The 15,916-nt window shown below is 40.5% G+C and overlaps 1 protein-coding gene across 1 annotated transcript in view; it reads right to left on the bottom strand.

The window, feature by feature from the left end:
* Positions 1-15,916, bottom strand: part of Dnah14 (dynein axonemal heavy chain 14) — a 243,864-nt gene that overhangs the window by 187,395 nt on the left and 40,553 nt on the right. The window contains exons 16-21 of the mRNA XM_075987370.1: positions 13,589-13,755; positions 12,502-12,846; positions 8,409-8,750; positions 7,255-7,624; positions 5,223-5,419; positions 2,444-2,689 (exon numbers count right to left, since the gene is read on the bottom strand). Coding sequence (XP_075843485.1) covers positions 2,444-2,689; positions 5,223-5,419; positions 7,255-7,624; positions 8,409-8,750; positions 12,502-12,846; positions 13,589-13,755 — 1,667 coding nt within the window. The remainder of the gene's footprint in view (positions 1-2,443; positions 2,690-5,222; positions 5,420-7,254; positions 7,625-8,408; positions 8,751-12,501; positions 12,847-13,588; positions 13,756-15,916) is intronic.

Below are 15,916 nucleotides of genomic sequence, written 5' to 3'. Positions count from 1 at the left end.
AGGGGATACAAATAGGAAAAGAAGAAGTCAAACTCTCACTATTTGCTGATGTTATGATAGTTTACATAAGGGACCCCAAAATTCTACCAAGGAACTTCTAAACTCATAAACACCTTCATTAGCAGGATACAAGATTAACTCAAAAAGAATCAATAGCCCTCCTTTACACAGATGATAAGTGGGCTGAGAAGAAAATCAGAGAAACATCACCTTTCACAATAGCCACAAACAGCATAAAATATCTTGGAGTAACTCTAATCAAACAACTGGAAGACCTGTATGACAATAACTTTAAGTCTTTGAAGAAAGAAATTTCAAGAATGCACTAGAAAATGGAAAGATCTCCCATGCTCTTGGGTAGGTAGAATTAACATAAAAATGGCAATCTTACCAAAAGCAATCTACAGATTCAATGCAATGCCCATCAAATCCTAGTAAAATTCTTCACAGACCTTGAAAGAATGGTACTCAACTTCATATGAAAAAGTCAAAAACCCAAGATAGCCAAAACAATCCTGTACAATAAAGGAACTTCTGGAGGCATCACAATCCCTGACTTCAAACTCTACTAACAGAGCTACGATACTAAAAACAACCTGGTATTGGCATAAAAACAGACAGGAGGACCAATGGAACAGAATCAAAAACCCACATATCAATCCACACACCTACAAACACCTTGTTTTTGACAAAGAAGCAAAAAAATATCAAATGGAAAAAAAGCATATTCAACAAATGGTGCTGGCATAACTGGATTTCAACATGTAGAAGAATGAAAATAGATCTGCATCTATTACCATGCACAAAACTCAAGTCCAAATGGATCAAAGACCTCAATATAAAATCAACCACACTGAACCTCATAGAAGAGAAAGTGGGAAGAACACTTAAATGCATTGGCACAGGAGGCCACTTCCTAAATATAACCCCAGTAGCACAAACACTGAGAGAAACAATTAGTAAATGGGACCTCCTGAAACTGAGAAACTTCTGTAAAACAAAGGACACAGTCAATAAGACAAAATGGAAGCCTAAAGAATGGGTGATTTCTCAGAAAATTAGGAAGCAACCTACCTTAGAACCCAGCAATACCACTTTTGGGTATATACCCAAAGGATGCTCAATTGTACCATGATGGCATGTGCTCAACTATGTTCATAGCAGCATTTTTTGTCATAGCCAGAACCTGGAAACAACCTAAATGCCCCTCGACTGAAGAATGGATAAGAAAAATGTGTTACATTTATACCATGGAGTACTACACAGCACAAAAATAATGACATCTTAAAATTTGCAGGCAAATGGATGGAGCTAGAAAACATCATATTGAGTGAGGTAACCCAGACCCAGAAAGACAATTATCATATGTACTCACTCATAAGTGGTTTTAAAACATAAATCAAAGAAAACCAGCCTACAAATCACAATCCTAGAGAATCTAGACAACAATGAGGACTCTAATCTACACGAGAAGTAGAAAAAGATAAGATATGAGAAAATTGGGAGCATAGGGACCTTGGGAGAGGGTAGAAGGGGAGGGGAGAGACAGGGAGAGGAGCAGAGAAAAATGTAGAGCTCAACAAAAATCAATTTAAAAAAGTGAAAAAAAGCAGTCTTCCCGCATGGCTTCCATTTTGGCTTTTCAAACATGCCCAATTTATAACTCCTTAATTTTTATTTTAATAAAGGCATTTATTGCACCATGCATTTCCACAAGGCTTTATCCAATTGTATTCAGGCTGGATGTGTGATTCTGTTCTTGCTGCTCATTTCAAAAGTTAAAAATTTAAAATTATACTTCTTGTGTCTCATTTTTTGTGAATCTTGTTTTTTCTGTTATTTTTCTCTTAATTGTAATTTTTATTTTACTATGTGGCTTTTGACAGTATAATCCATTTTATTTATTTTCTTCTTGAAATACATTGTTTTCTCTCTAAGGCCCACCTAAATCACACATTTCTTTAAATGTCTGCATATTTACAAATATGAATTCTGTTTGCTTAGACTTCTCTGTGAGTCTCTCTATTTGTATGGAGGTGCATATCCATATACTAATTATCTTAATTTTGTCATTGAAGAGTTTATCAATACATATCTGATTAAGTTTCTTAGTTTGAAAATTAGTTTTAGTTATTAGACAAAGGACTACTAGTTACAAGAAACTGGTAAAAGTCATATTTTGTGGATATATTTATATGATTATACATACATAATCTAAATTTATTTTGCCCATCCAAACTCAACTTGATATTTCCTTGTGAATAATTAATGAGCATTTCTGAAAAATTACTTTTAGTGTTCACATTATTAAACATTCCCTCTTCTATATAAACATATGAAAAATTCATATAATTGATACCAAATATGGGTTTGCAGAAAGCAAAGTCCACCTGGTAGACTGAAGGAAATGAAAACACTCCCAAATCTTTGCCACAGCATTTACCTTAATTGGCGTCAGATAGGAAGATCCTTTGATTGTGGCGAGGATGGCCTGGGAGTCTTCCAGCTGAATGATCGTGTCATCGATGGAGGCGATGATGAGGATGGAGGAACTCTCTGTGTGATGGAAAATCAAATGCAGGGGAGAATTGTTCCAGACCTCAATGACCTTAAACAACATTTTCTCCAGTGCGGCTTCGTTCGTTGCCGAGACCGATATTTCATTTATTTCCTTTTCATACGGAAACATCTGAAATGAAGAAATCATTTAATATCTAGAGGAGCAAACAATTCCCAAAGATTCTAAACTGGAGATTTAAAGCCGTGTCTTGAAGGGTGCGCGAACTCAGATCCGCAGGTCCGACGCTGGGGAGGTTGGTGTTCCATCTGGAGACTCCGGGCCCGTGTCGGGACACAGCTCTCTCTCTCTGTTGACGCACTGGGGCCAACTCACATGCTTCGTGCTCAACCAGAACGTCTACTTCATCACCTCTCAGGCTGAGCGCAGAGTCTGCATGGGCCTCATGTATGGGCGGGCGGCGCCGTTTCCTTCACACTAGCGCCTATGCTTCTGCTACTTGGCAGCAAGCTTTTACATATCCTACATTTCTTAGAGAACACACAAGACAAGGCAACCTGATAAACCCAGATTTCTATAGCTTCTTGTTCTTTGCTAGATCTACCAAGGACTAAGGGTGTTTTTATCTTTTGCTGCTGCTGGTTTTGTTTTATATGCATTGGTAAGATATATTCAAGCCTTTTCCCATGTGCACTGATTGCAAGTTCCCATAAGATCCTGGTAGAAAAACTTTAGATTCAGTCACAATACTAGAGATTCAAAGAACTTCTCAGTCTCTACCTTTAGGATGAACTATCTGGGATTACTGTTTTTATACCTTATCAGGAAACTGAATCTACCACTACTCCTATATATAATCTCCACGGTGCTAAAGAAAGAGGCTTACCCTCTTTGCTTGCTCATGTAGCACAGTGGTCAGCTGTCACCATTTGTTGCAGGTTGCCAAAGATGACACCAAGGGCCCGGATGGACCTTGAGTGTTTCTGGCCTTAACCAGCAGCACTGTGAAAGAGGCTTGCTTTTTAACATCTCTTATTCAGCTCACACAGACTGGTACACGGATAAAGGCTGACCACTTCTCCCTTGAACCTCTCAGGAGTTCACTGGTGTTTACCACACGATTGCCTCCTCATTGGGCTCTGCCATTATAACTTAAAGAGATGTGGGGTTCTGTGGCCACTATGTCGTCTGCAAACCTTACCCCCTCCTGTTTATGTTCACTAAGTTGGACCCTCTAAAATCTGTACCAGCCTTCCTTTTTAAACTCCCTATCCCATCACAAAGTCAAGGATGGCTCAGAAGTTGTATACTGGGGCATCACGGGACACTGTTTCATGCAGTCCCCCAGCTGCCACCCTGAAAGGGCAGTTCATTCTGACTTGTATTCTATGCTGCTGCTCTTATTTTGTCAAATTCACATTCTTAACCTGGCTTGGTGCAGGAGTAGTTCCAATTAGTCAAGACGTCTCAATGAAAATCTTTGACATGGCCTAGATGCTCAGCAGCTGCTTTGTATGAGCTCAGCTGCCGGCACTAACCCTTAGTCCTCTGTAGTGCACAGATCAGCCAGGAGGCTCTGGAAGGAAAGGCATGGGATGATGGGAGATTTAAGTAGGATGCAGAATGGTTACCAGGAGAATGCAAATGTGATTTCACATAAGAAGTTGGAAGGATGGGGCTGTCAATAACTGAACCAAGGCAGGGAGGGCAGATGAGAGACTTGGAGAGGTGGGCAACGAGAGGCATGTTAAGTTTTTGAACAGAGCTTATGCACATGAATGGAAACTTGGACAGGAAGGTGTGTCTTGAGCTCAGGAGGAAGGCTAAGACTATGTCTAGAGATTTAAAACAGTTTAGTTTTAAACTAATTAGGGTTCTTAAAGACTCTACCTTCTAAATTCTTTCAAAGTATTTCCCATGTTTCTCCTTACAACAAAATTATAGGCATAATACGCTGGTTTTGATTACATTATTATCAAAAATGAAACATAAATGGAGGTTCTTACAGGCTAGCCAAGAAAATAGAAACTTTTTAAACTATTAAAACTCAAAATTATATATATATACATATATAATATATTTTTATTTGTTTTGTTAGTTTTTGCAAAAGGATTTCATATAGACCAGGCTGGTCTCAAGTAGGATATGTATTTAAAAATGACTGCCTCCACCTCCTGAATGCTAAGATTGTGGGCACACACCATAGCCAGGGTGGTTTATGTGACCCTAGGATTAGAACATAGGGTTCCTGAAGGTAGAAAGGCTCTCTACAAACTAAGCCGTATCCACTGCCCTATATAACAGAGCCTTGAGGGATAGCAAACTGTTGCTAATTAGAATTTTATTGGTAAAGTTATCCTAGTATGTTCTTAATATATTTTCACTACGTATAAAATGAGGCACAGTGCATTTGATATTTCTTGTCTTATAAAATACAATCTTTATAAGAACTAGCATGTTAAAGACTGGCATTTGTTGCATATGAAAGGCAGGGATACTGTGTTCCTATCATCTCAGGAATAAAGCTGAAACCAAAGACCCCACCCACCCACTAAACAGAACATCCTGTCGCCAACTCCCTGTTGTCCCAGACACCCTGCCCCCTTCCCCATTTCCTAATGTATGTTCCTTGTAGGGTCCCTTGCCAATAATTAAAACTCATCCCTCATGATTCAATGTGTTCTTGTCAACTATTTTTATGTACCTTGAGTGCTAGAAGTTTCTCTACTGAGAGATTTTTATCGAGGGAAACTGCCTTTGCCTTTCCGGTGATCTCCCGCAGAGCCTCCCAGTGACGTTGCTTGAGACAAGGGTTTCCCAGCGCTGTGAGGATTGGAAGCTCTTGGTTGAAGTCCAGCACTGACTGCTTGAGGTGTGCTACCATGTCATTTTTAGGTAAACCTGCAAATACCAGCGAATTGGTAGACTAATAATATGTTCATATCTTTTTCACCAAACAAACTGAGAATTTTTCTTTGAAACTTGCTAATCAACATAATACTGTTCTATCACTTGTTAATCTTCATTATAGAACAATGAAGTTCTGATGCCAAACATCCATAACATCGACTAAGGATTAAAATATAGGAAAATAATTGTCGGTATAAATGACTAATCCCCAAGCCTAACAGACCCAAGTTGTCTTGGGAAATTAGGTGCCTGGATGGCACCTGGCACAAGGCTTCCCAAACTTTTCACTGACAAGAATATGCATATGTACACACACACACACACACACACACACACACACGTCAGACGTGCTAACATGGAAGAGGAAATCTCATGGGGCCTCCTGCTAGACAATGACCTATAGGCAACTTAAGGAATTCTGAGAGAAAGAATTAGTCTTCCCTGGGGATGAGCTCCCAAGTTGGTGATTTTATACCCAGTGGTCAGTCCTGGAATTATGTATATACAAGGAACACTAGCTGGTCGTATTTATATATGTAACAATAATAGTCATGGAAAAAGAGGCCACAAATTTGAGAGAGATTAAAGGGGGAATATGAGAGGGGGAAATGATGGAATTATATTTAATTAAATTAAAAATAGAAACAAAATATGTTTAAGAAAAAGACAAGGTGCTGTCTACTTGTTGCTTAGTACCTTGTTTTTTGAAGCATATGACAAATATTGAGAGTACGCACACTTGTGTTATTTGAGAGCTCTGAGGCTATGCTTTGCAATGTCTTTTTTTTTTTTGCTAAACATTATAACACACACACACACACACACGTGGATTTTTGTTTGTTTGCTTGCTTGCTGAGATGGTGTTTCTCTGGGACAGAACCTTATCATGTAATTCAGTGTGCTCTTGAATTTGTAAGCCTCCCGCCTCAGTCTCCTAAATGCTGGGATTGTAGGGGTGTACCACACAGCCCCATGGTGACAGTGACATTCATTTGTAATATAGTATATACACTTCCTCCTTTGTGCTGCTGGGGATCAAACACAGGGTCCCATCCTCCAAAGCACACACTCTGTGGTAGGGCTACAGACGTAGGTTGTACAATTTATCAGCAAGCAAAATAAAGCGTTTCAGTGGCTCTTCTAGAGAAGGGTTCCTAGCTTGAGGAGTAGTGAGTGACAAAGGAGTCTTAACAGAAAATGAAGGCAAGCTTGTCCAGGCTGAACAGAGAGAACCCTGTCACGGTACAGTGTTTCTGTGCAGGTGCCATCTCAAACGTGATGACTAGCACTGGCAAATGTCACAGAGTTACTTTAGGTGTTTTCCCCACTGCCCAAAGGATACTATAAGTGCCATATGTAGAATTCAGGAAAAGATTCCGCTGGCAGGATTTTAGCATAAAAACATCTGAAACCCGCAAACCCTGGGAGTCAAAACTGATTCTGAAACATCTGAAGTTCTACCCATGAAACCAGTGTGTGTGTGTGTGTATTTGTGTGTGTATTTGAGACAGGGTTTCTCTGTATAACAGTCCTGGCTGTCCTGGCATCTGCTCTGTAGACCAGACTGGCCTCAAACTCACAGAGATCGAGCTGGCTCTGCCTCCCGAGTGCTGGGCCTTAAAGGCTACAAGACTATTTGTAACCACCTGTGGTTATCCCACCCACTACCCAAGGCTCTAAACTGTGTCTTGCTTTAGTACAGGACTTCTACCTAGATTTCTCTGTCTGTCTCTGCAGGTGTCTGATGGCCAGCTTCTGAGGGAAGGCCAAAGGAAGACTGACCGTTTTGCCTGCGGTGGGTAGGAAGCTGTGGGGCCATGTACTACCTTTTTCCAGGACGATGATTATATGCAGCCACTTGGAAACGTTGGTCCTCACTAAGTCCATATCTATGCTTTGGAGAGTGCAGCCCCTCCACTCCCAGAACAGGGTGCCCCACTCTTCTTGGGCGTCCCATAAGAGTTTCCTCAGCATCAGGTCACACTCGATGTCAGAGATCTCAGTCAACACAATCTGTGTGATCTCTTCCATGTTGAGGGAGTGCATGTGGGATTGGGAGTCGTCGTAATAGTCCTGGTAGCTTGCGTAGGTCTTCACCTTGTTAGTCAAGTTTGCCGCTTCCGCTGTGAGAGACTTGACCAGGTCTTTGGCTTTTGGTACTGGAGTACTGCCACACAGCAGGATGGGACTTCTTATCTACAACCGACAGGAAAAACACTCAAAGAGGCCAGACAGCTCAGAACACAGATATGTCTTACTGGCAACATTTTTAGTAAATGACCTACTTTTTGACATGATAAAATGAATGAAATTGGAATATTATCATTTGACCCAAAAGCCTAGACCAAGTTTAGGAAAGCTTATTTCATGTTGCCCCCTTTTCTGCAGTTGTTGAAGGACTTTGGTGTCCTGGAAATCACATTCGTTCATAGATCAAGAAAAGGCTATATTCCTGGTAGAGGTTACCAAAAAAGAGATGTGTGATATCATGTCCCATTCAACTTCACAATCCATCAGATTTCTACTTGTGAATACCAGGGTGTGTTAGCGGCTTTCTGCTGCTGTGATTAAACACTGTGACCAGGGCAGCTTAGGGAAGAGTTCTGGCTAAAGCTCCATTGCAGCAGGGAGCAATGCCGGCAAGCATCAGGCATGGTGGCCAGAGCAGAGAGCTGAGAGCTCACTCCCTCGAGCTCGAGCAGGAGGCTGAGAAGGCAAGCTGGAAGTACATCATGATTTCACTCTGAAGGTCCACCCCCCGTAACGTATTTCTTCTGACCATGCCACACCTTCTTAATCTCCCCAATCATTACCCACCACCTCGGGACCAAGTGTTCAAAAGGGGGACATTTCTCATTCAATACCACACTGGGCAAATATATCTGGATTAAGTTATTGAGCAATGATTCCTTAGAGAGCAAAAATCTAAATGCAGAGTGTTACTAAGATAAGAATTTTAATGATAACAAAAAGCACTTACTTTATCCTTTAGGTTTCTGACATCTACTCGTAGGCCAATAATATGTGTTTCCAAACTGTTCCTGAATTTATTTAGGGTGGCCTCTTTATTTGTGGCAATTAACTTCATAGCTGTTTTTAGATGATTAAACTTCATGAAAAGGATTCTGTAGATGGCCTTCTGCTCTTCAGAAATATCGATCTGGTAATGCCTCACAACAGAATACAGCTGAGAAATTGTGGAAATGTCTCTTTCTAATTCAGAAACACTCGAAGTGATTTCTTCCAAAGAATTAAAATGGTCCACAAATTCCTCTACTTTTACAGGCTTACAAGCCAGCTGGCGCAGTGATGAATCTAAGGTCTGAAATTATTAACACCCCAATGGTAAGAATGTAATAAATTCACTATTTTAGAAAATTTTGGCTTTATCTTGGAATTCTGACTTCTATAGATGTAATTTCAGAAACCAATCACATACAAACTTCACATAATTCTAAGTGTTTGCTAAATGCTAGAACACTGACACAGTCAAATCTTTCTACAATTAGCAGAAAGTGCTTGAATATATTTCACAGGCAAAATAAATAAGACATGAGAAAGACTCTATGGACAACTTTAAGTAAGTGTGATGCAGATGTCAAGAGCGAGGCTGGATTGTGAGTAGAACACAGCCATTTTGACCATGCACAGTCCAGATTCCCCAGGCTATGGTCCCATTGTATTGAGAGACTGTGTTTGTATATTAGATGTTGTTTTCTCTACTCGTCAGACAAGGAACTGCACCTCAAATTAGTCTAAGATCACATACTTACAGAATCATGAGTCAACCCGCAACAGAGAAGCTTCTTCTCCCAATAGACAGCAATTAGCACAGAGACCAGCAGCTGGTCAAGGTGCAGAGAACAAGAAACCGTGCAATGCCCAGTCCTAAAGGGGACATCTGTGCACAATCTTCCCCCTCCCAAGGTCAGGGATTTTCAGAGAAGAGGGGACAGAGTTGGCGGATGACCTTTCGGAAATAGTGTTTTCTGGACACAGCAGGGAAGCTGCACCTGTGCACAATGATTGCAGCATGCACAGACCCTCAAGGCTCAAGCTAGACACAACTCCAGACTGGAGAGGGGAGATGGACATGAAGTCCCAACCCCAGCCAGGAAGCTATTAGCATTTGATAGCTTCCGGGAGAGAGAGAGGTAGTTTTCTTCAATGGTATTGTTGGACCCTGTAGTCCAATCACTGAGGAGGAGTCACCCCAAGAAAACACTCTCACACTGCAGTTGATGTAAAAGTATGAGAATTTTAATTCTGTCATGACAGGGTCTTTCAGCATTTGAGAAGCCAAAAGACCCCAAATAGCTGGTACAGGCTACTTTTAAAGTAAAAAGCCACAGAAACAAGCGGGGAGTCTGGGGTTGTTTTTCTAACTATTGGCTGATTCAAAGGGCTACTAGCAATGATTGGTCTCAGCCATGGCTAGAGAGTGGTTGCTAGATCAGGTGGGGTAAGGGAGAAACACCTGTGAGTTATCCTAACCATATCCAAGGAACTGAGTCAATATCCCCTGACCGAGACCGAGGAACGGAGTCAACCTCTAAGGGTTATCTTTCCCCAATTCCAATAACTGAGTTCTGTCTGGAGAACATCCACAAGGCCACAGTGAGACGGAAAATTTCCAACATTCCAGTACGTGCACGGGAAGTTGTTAAGTTTCCAGGGAAGGGGGAAGCACTAAGGCTGAGAGGCCTCAGGAATGGCCTCAGAGTTGTCCTAGAGTTTTTCAATTTGACCCCTGGTAACTCAACTACACTGTAGAGCAGGCGCCGGACCCAAGAGTAGTTGGCTGGCACAGACTGGATTTGATGGGTTTCAGAAAGAGAGAGAAAGAGAGCACACATTTGGGCGGGTAGGATGTGGGAGTGGCTCTGGGAGGAATCAGGGAAGGAAATGAATATGCTCAAAATACATTGTCAGAAATTCTTGAAGAATTTAATAAAATATTCTTTTTAAGTAATGAAAAATTATGTTTAAATAGAAGATGGTATGGGGGAGCTCTTAGGAAGGAACTCTATATGAAGACATTTTACTACCCAACTTCTAGACCCATAACAGGCATGTTGCCTTCTTCTGCCCTGCTGCTGAGAAAAGGCATGTGATGTAATATGAGGAGGGCTTAGGGGAGACACAGTGAGCCCAAAGCAGCCAGAATTCTCAATGACTATGTGGTCTCTAATAGTAGCCCTAGGTTGTCTCTCTGTGAACTACTATCTGACAGGGAAATTAGTTCTAACTTGTATAAGCCACAGGTTCATTTCTTTTGGTGGTGGGGGTAGGGGGTCATGTGTAACTAAATCTAGTTAAATTAACATTTGCCCGCACTATTCTGCCTGTCAACACAATGCTTTCATACCTCTGCTACTTCTCCCTTAGTAATTAGCATTCTTTTTGAAAATTATTCCTTGTCTACCCAGGCTCTGTTAGATGGTTCTGATGAGATTTTATGCTACATTAGACTCCGTATGTGCAAGAATGGTGCTGTCTTTTCACCGTTATATTGCAGAGGCATAGTCAAAGGTTAGCATTAACTTTAGGTTTAAGAAGTATTGGTGGTAGGCATCCTCCTGAATATTAACCTTCATCAGGCGATGAAAGGAGACAGAGACAGAGACCCACATTGGAGCACCGGACTGAAATCTCAAGGTCCAAATCAGGAGCAGAAGGAGAGAGAGCACGAGCAAGGAACTCAGGACCAGGAGGGGTGCACCCACACACTGAGACAATGGGGATGTTCTATGGGGAACTCACCAAGGCCAGCTGGCCTGGGTCTCAAAAGCATGGGATAAATCCAGTCTCGCTGAACATAGTGGACAATGAGGACTACTGAGAACTCAAGAACAATGGCAATGGGTTTTTGATCCTACCGCACATACTGGCTTTGTGGGAGCCTAGGCAGTTTGGATGCTCACCTTACTAGACCTGGATGGAGGTGGGTGGTCCTTGGACTTCCCACAGGGCAGGGAACCCTGATTGCTCTTCTGGCTGACGAGGGAGGGGGACTTGATTGGGGGAGGGGGAGGGAAATGGGAGGCGGTGGCGGGGAGGAGGCAGAAATCTTTAATAAATAAATAAATAATAATAAAAGAAATACTTTAAAAGGTGAAAAAAAAGTATTGGTGGTCTGTCTGGCTAACTAAAGGAAAAATGAAGTTGCTATATAACTTCCAGTCTTTAAACAGGTCTAGGGTATTACTGAGAATGTTAGTACAGACAATGGTTAGTATACTAGGATCCATATTTGTCCTAGAAACTTAAATTTAGGGTGCTCTCATGTTTACATGTCATACTCATAGTTTTTTTAATAGAAGCTTCAAATGACAGTGGTCTTAGAAAATTTGTCCCATAAGAGAACTGCCCCCAAAGATAGCCCTAATACACACTGAAATTGCATTAGCGTTCCAAGATTTACTGCAGATACTCCATAGAATGGTGGAGCTTATGTTCTGAGAGGAGGATGAACAAGCTAACATCTAACATAATGCCAGATAGTGATGCATGTTAAAAAGATCAAAGTGGAGATGAAGAGTGACATGGGATATACTTTCAATGTCACAGAAAGTTCTCAAGGAAATACGTTTTCAAGAAAGTTCTCAAGGAAGTGCCGGGTAAGCACTTGCTATGCGGTGGGAAGACTCAAGTTTGGCTCTCTATAAACTATGTAAAATCAGACACAGTAGCATGTGTGTCTCTAATCCCAGGGTTCCTAGGGCCAGATCAACTGGAGACAGGAGAATTCCCAGAAGCCCAAGAGCCTGGTTTATGCCATACAAACAAGAGACACAATCTCAAACAATGAGGAAGAGAAGCTAGCACCCAAAGTTGTCCTCTGCCCTCCACACACATACCACAGCACACATGCAAGTCACATTCACACACATGAATGCACATACACAAAGACAAAGATTAAAACAAAAGCGGATGTAATCACACTACTTTCAGATTTTCCAAGGATAATACTTCTGTGTATTTTTTGAGTGTGTGTTTTACAGTTATGATCCAATCCAAAATCTTTGATCTAATCCAAAATCTTATGAAAAAGGAAAGGTTTAAAGACTTACTTCCAATAGATTTGTGTTTTTTTGCTCAATTGCATAACGTAACAGGTCGTAGCTCATTTCTATGATGTTATCAACATATGGTAAGCATGCTAATTGATAATCCAAACTTTTCACACAAAAAATTCCAAGGCGCATCTCAATATCCATGGTCACAATATGTTTTAGGTAGCTTCTGAACTTATGTATTATACTTTTAAACTCTGTTGATGTCAAGATCCCCATAAATGGCAGTTTCATACTCATGACTTTGGCCTTTTCTACCATGTAACAATACTTTAGAAAACTGCAGCTGTAATTGGTAACCAGGACCATTGAATTACCAATAATGGTCAGCAGACTCACAATCTGTGAATGAAAACGATACACTAGTCAGCACTCACAGTCTGGGAATGAAAAGGTTACTCAAACTTTTAACATAGGAGTGTAAATGTACAGTTTGGCAAGCTGGTTGTTTCTGTTAGGTAATGGTCTTTGTACAACTCATTCTGTTTAGAGCTGGGAGTAAATATTGAAATATGTTGGAAACAAGACCAAGCAATGTAGATAATTAACACTTGACTTTTATGCAAAGCTACTCAGATATTTAACTTTGTAATCAAGGAGTGAACTGAACTATATATTACAGAGACAAGACATCTATTTCATTATGTGTCACCTGAGCTTTAAGGGTCTGCTCTTAACATAGTCACAGACAAAGCCAATCCTATGTATTTATGACTTCATCTAGTTCTTAAGACAGTTGTTTTGGACAGGACAGAATCCATACACAAGCTGAGATAGTTATATTCTACTGTCAGTTTGGACAAAAATATATAGTTATGTGGTAAGGGAAGGGCTGGGGAATGGCAAGCCAACATACTGGCAAGCCAATGTTATAAAAGAACCGTAGGGAAGAAAACTCATTTCCACAGTGGAGGTTTGGAAACCTGTGGTAAGTAGAGATCAAAGGCCATGGGAAGTCAAGTGTAGAGTCACTGGGATGAGTCTCCCATTGCCATGAATTAGCATGCTCTGATGTTTTCCATACATCATGTTCATATAGTAATTTCAGTGGGGTACTGCCAAGACATACAATCTCAAAACTTACTTTGTTTTGATAGTCAGCATCAGTTTCAAAAAGGATATGGTAATCTGGCCATCGAATGTGCTTCTTATATTTGACTATACTTTCTGACTCATTAGATAAATCTGGAACCGAAACCAATTCAATAATGGTAGACAGGCGAGGGTCTTGGTGAAGAGGAACGATTGTGGCTGGAACAAAGCATTGAAAAGTTAGCATTTCCACCATCACAACATCTTACAAATCTTACAGCTGCTAATAGATTTGACCTAGCACACTTAAGAGACCCCTCTCACACAGCAGTGAGTAAACATTTGATGAAACATAGAGATGGATTACTGGGGTAAGGAAATATGAGCCATCCACCAAGTCCTAGTGAAACAGAAATCACCAAAATGTGGTGTTACTACCTCACTCTTGAAGATAAAGGAACTTCTTAAAGGCTGACAATGCAACATTGGCAAAGGTTAGGAAAAACAAGAAAGCGTCATACACCACATAAATAAATGTAAATAAGAATAAATATCCATATATATATAAATATAAATTAATCTTTCTATACTGAAAATACAATAATCTAAGAGTTCAAATACAACTAAACATATACCACAGATACGTAAACAGAGGAGGAGCAACTGTTCCTTATATAAGAATCCTGAGTGATAAAAGTGTGAAGAATTAGAGGAAGAGAAACTCCTTTTAGGGAGAACTGGTTGACGGGTGCAGGATTTTCCACCGATGAATGCTACAATCAACGGGCACGTTTATCAGCAGAAACATATTTGTATTATCTTCTGACTTTCCCAAGTATCACCTTAGACAAGTACTTGTGTTAGCATTACTAGTAACACAATGTGCAACTGCATGTTGGACATGTCTAAAGACCTGAGACAATAAAAGGATAGCAAACTATCACAACATCCCTGCCTCAAATTGCAACACCTCAAAACTTATCATGCGACAGTAGTAGACAAACCAAACTGATGTATACTTATGGGAAAACTAACTAGTACATTAAAAAAAATTCCTTAAGATCACAAAAGACAAGAAAGGGAACTATCACAGACTGGAAGACTCAAGAGACACAAATGCAAAGCACAGCTGTGGACTCCAGATCCTGGACCAGAAAGCTGACATCAGCAAAGCAGCTGACCTATGTCACTTCATTAGTGCTGCTGTACAGCTGCTTGTGCAGTTTTGATGGTCACAGCATGGGTAGAGCATGCAGGAATGCTCTACTCTGCTTATGATTTTCATAGAAGCCTCAAGTTATTTTATAATGAAAATTTTTAAAAAATCAAATGGCAAAAACATTTTATATTGAGGGAAAACATGGAAGTGGTCAGATGTTTTAACTCAAGAAACAGAGACCAAAAATTAAAGAAAGAAGGGAAGAAATAAATAAATAAAGAATATCTAAGCGGCAAAAGGAATCTATCTACAGAAACATTGACAGAGGACCTACTTCTTCATAATTAATCTCCCTCCCTTAAATTTAAGAATCATTAATACATGCCTCTAATTTCCATAGAGAAGTAGTTAATTCCAGGTGATAAATTCCTGGGCAGAAACGAGTGTGCAGTGCTAAAAACTAGAAGGCAGTGGGGCAGATCTATAGCACATGAACTTAGCAAACTACAGCAAATGACAGAAGAGTTGCCAAGGCTCCTAATAGTCCAATTTGTTCCTAAAACTTATTGTGAGAAATGAAGAAACTCTTTGACCAATGAAGTCACTGCCATGTAATCTCAGATTATACATACAGCTGAAAATAACCATTTAAAATGTATTCAAGGTAGAAACAAGATCTTTGCAATGCTATGAAATAAAATTCAAATAACTCGAGCCTTAGGTTGCTTGCCCAACATACTTTCTCTTTACAGGCTTGCAGGCTAATCTTGATGGTCAGTTTGACTACATCTATAGTCTGTAATCTACTACAAGCCAAGTAGCTAGACACACCTGTGAGACATTTGCTTGAATGGATTATTTGAGATGGGAAGACCCACCCTAAATCTAGGCCAAACCTCCTAGTGGCAGCCCACATAAAAGGACATGAAAAAAAGAAGCTTTTGCTTTAAGCCTGCTTGCCCCCACTCTCGTGTCAGATTCATCTAGCCTGTTCCCAAGGCATTTCTTCACTGGTATTAGAATGTCTTCTATGGGATCCCAGCATAGACTGAAGACTAGCAGCTCTCTAGGATTTCCCTGGGACTCCACCAACCAACTAGGCTGACTGTGACATCCAGTCTCATGGACTGAACAACTACCACTGGGAGCCAGCCACTGTTAGATTACCCAGACTAAAGCCTGTAAGCCAGTCTAACAAATCCATACACACACGTGTGTGTA

The sequence above is a fragment of the Microtus pennsylvanicus genome, chromosome 10 (assembly GCF_037038515.1).
Source record: "Microtus pennsylvanicus isolate mMicPen1 chromosome 10, mMicPen1.hap1, whole genome shotgun sequence".
Classification (NCBI taxonomy): domain Eukaryota; kingdom Metazoa; phylum Chordata; class Mammalia; order Rodentia; family Cricetidae; genus Microtus; species Microtus pennsylvanicus.
Note: the sequence above shows the minus strand (reverse complement) of the source record. Positions and strands in the feature narration are given on the sequence as shown.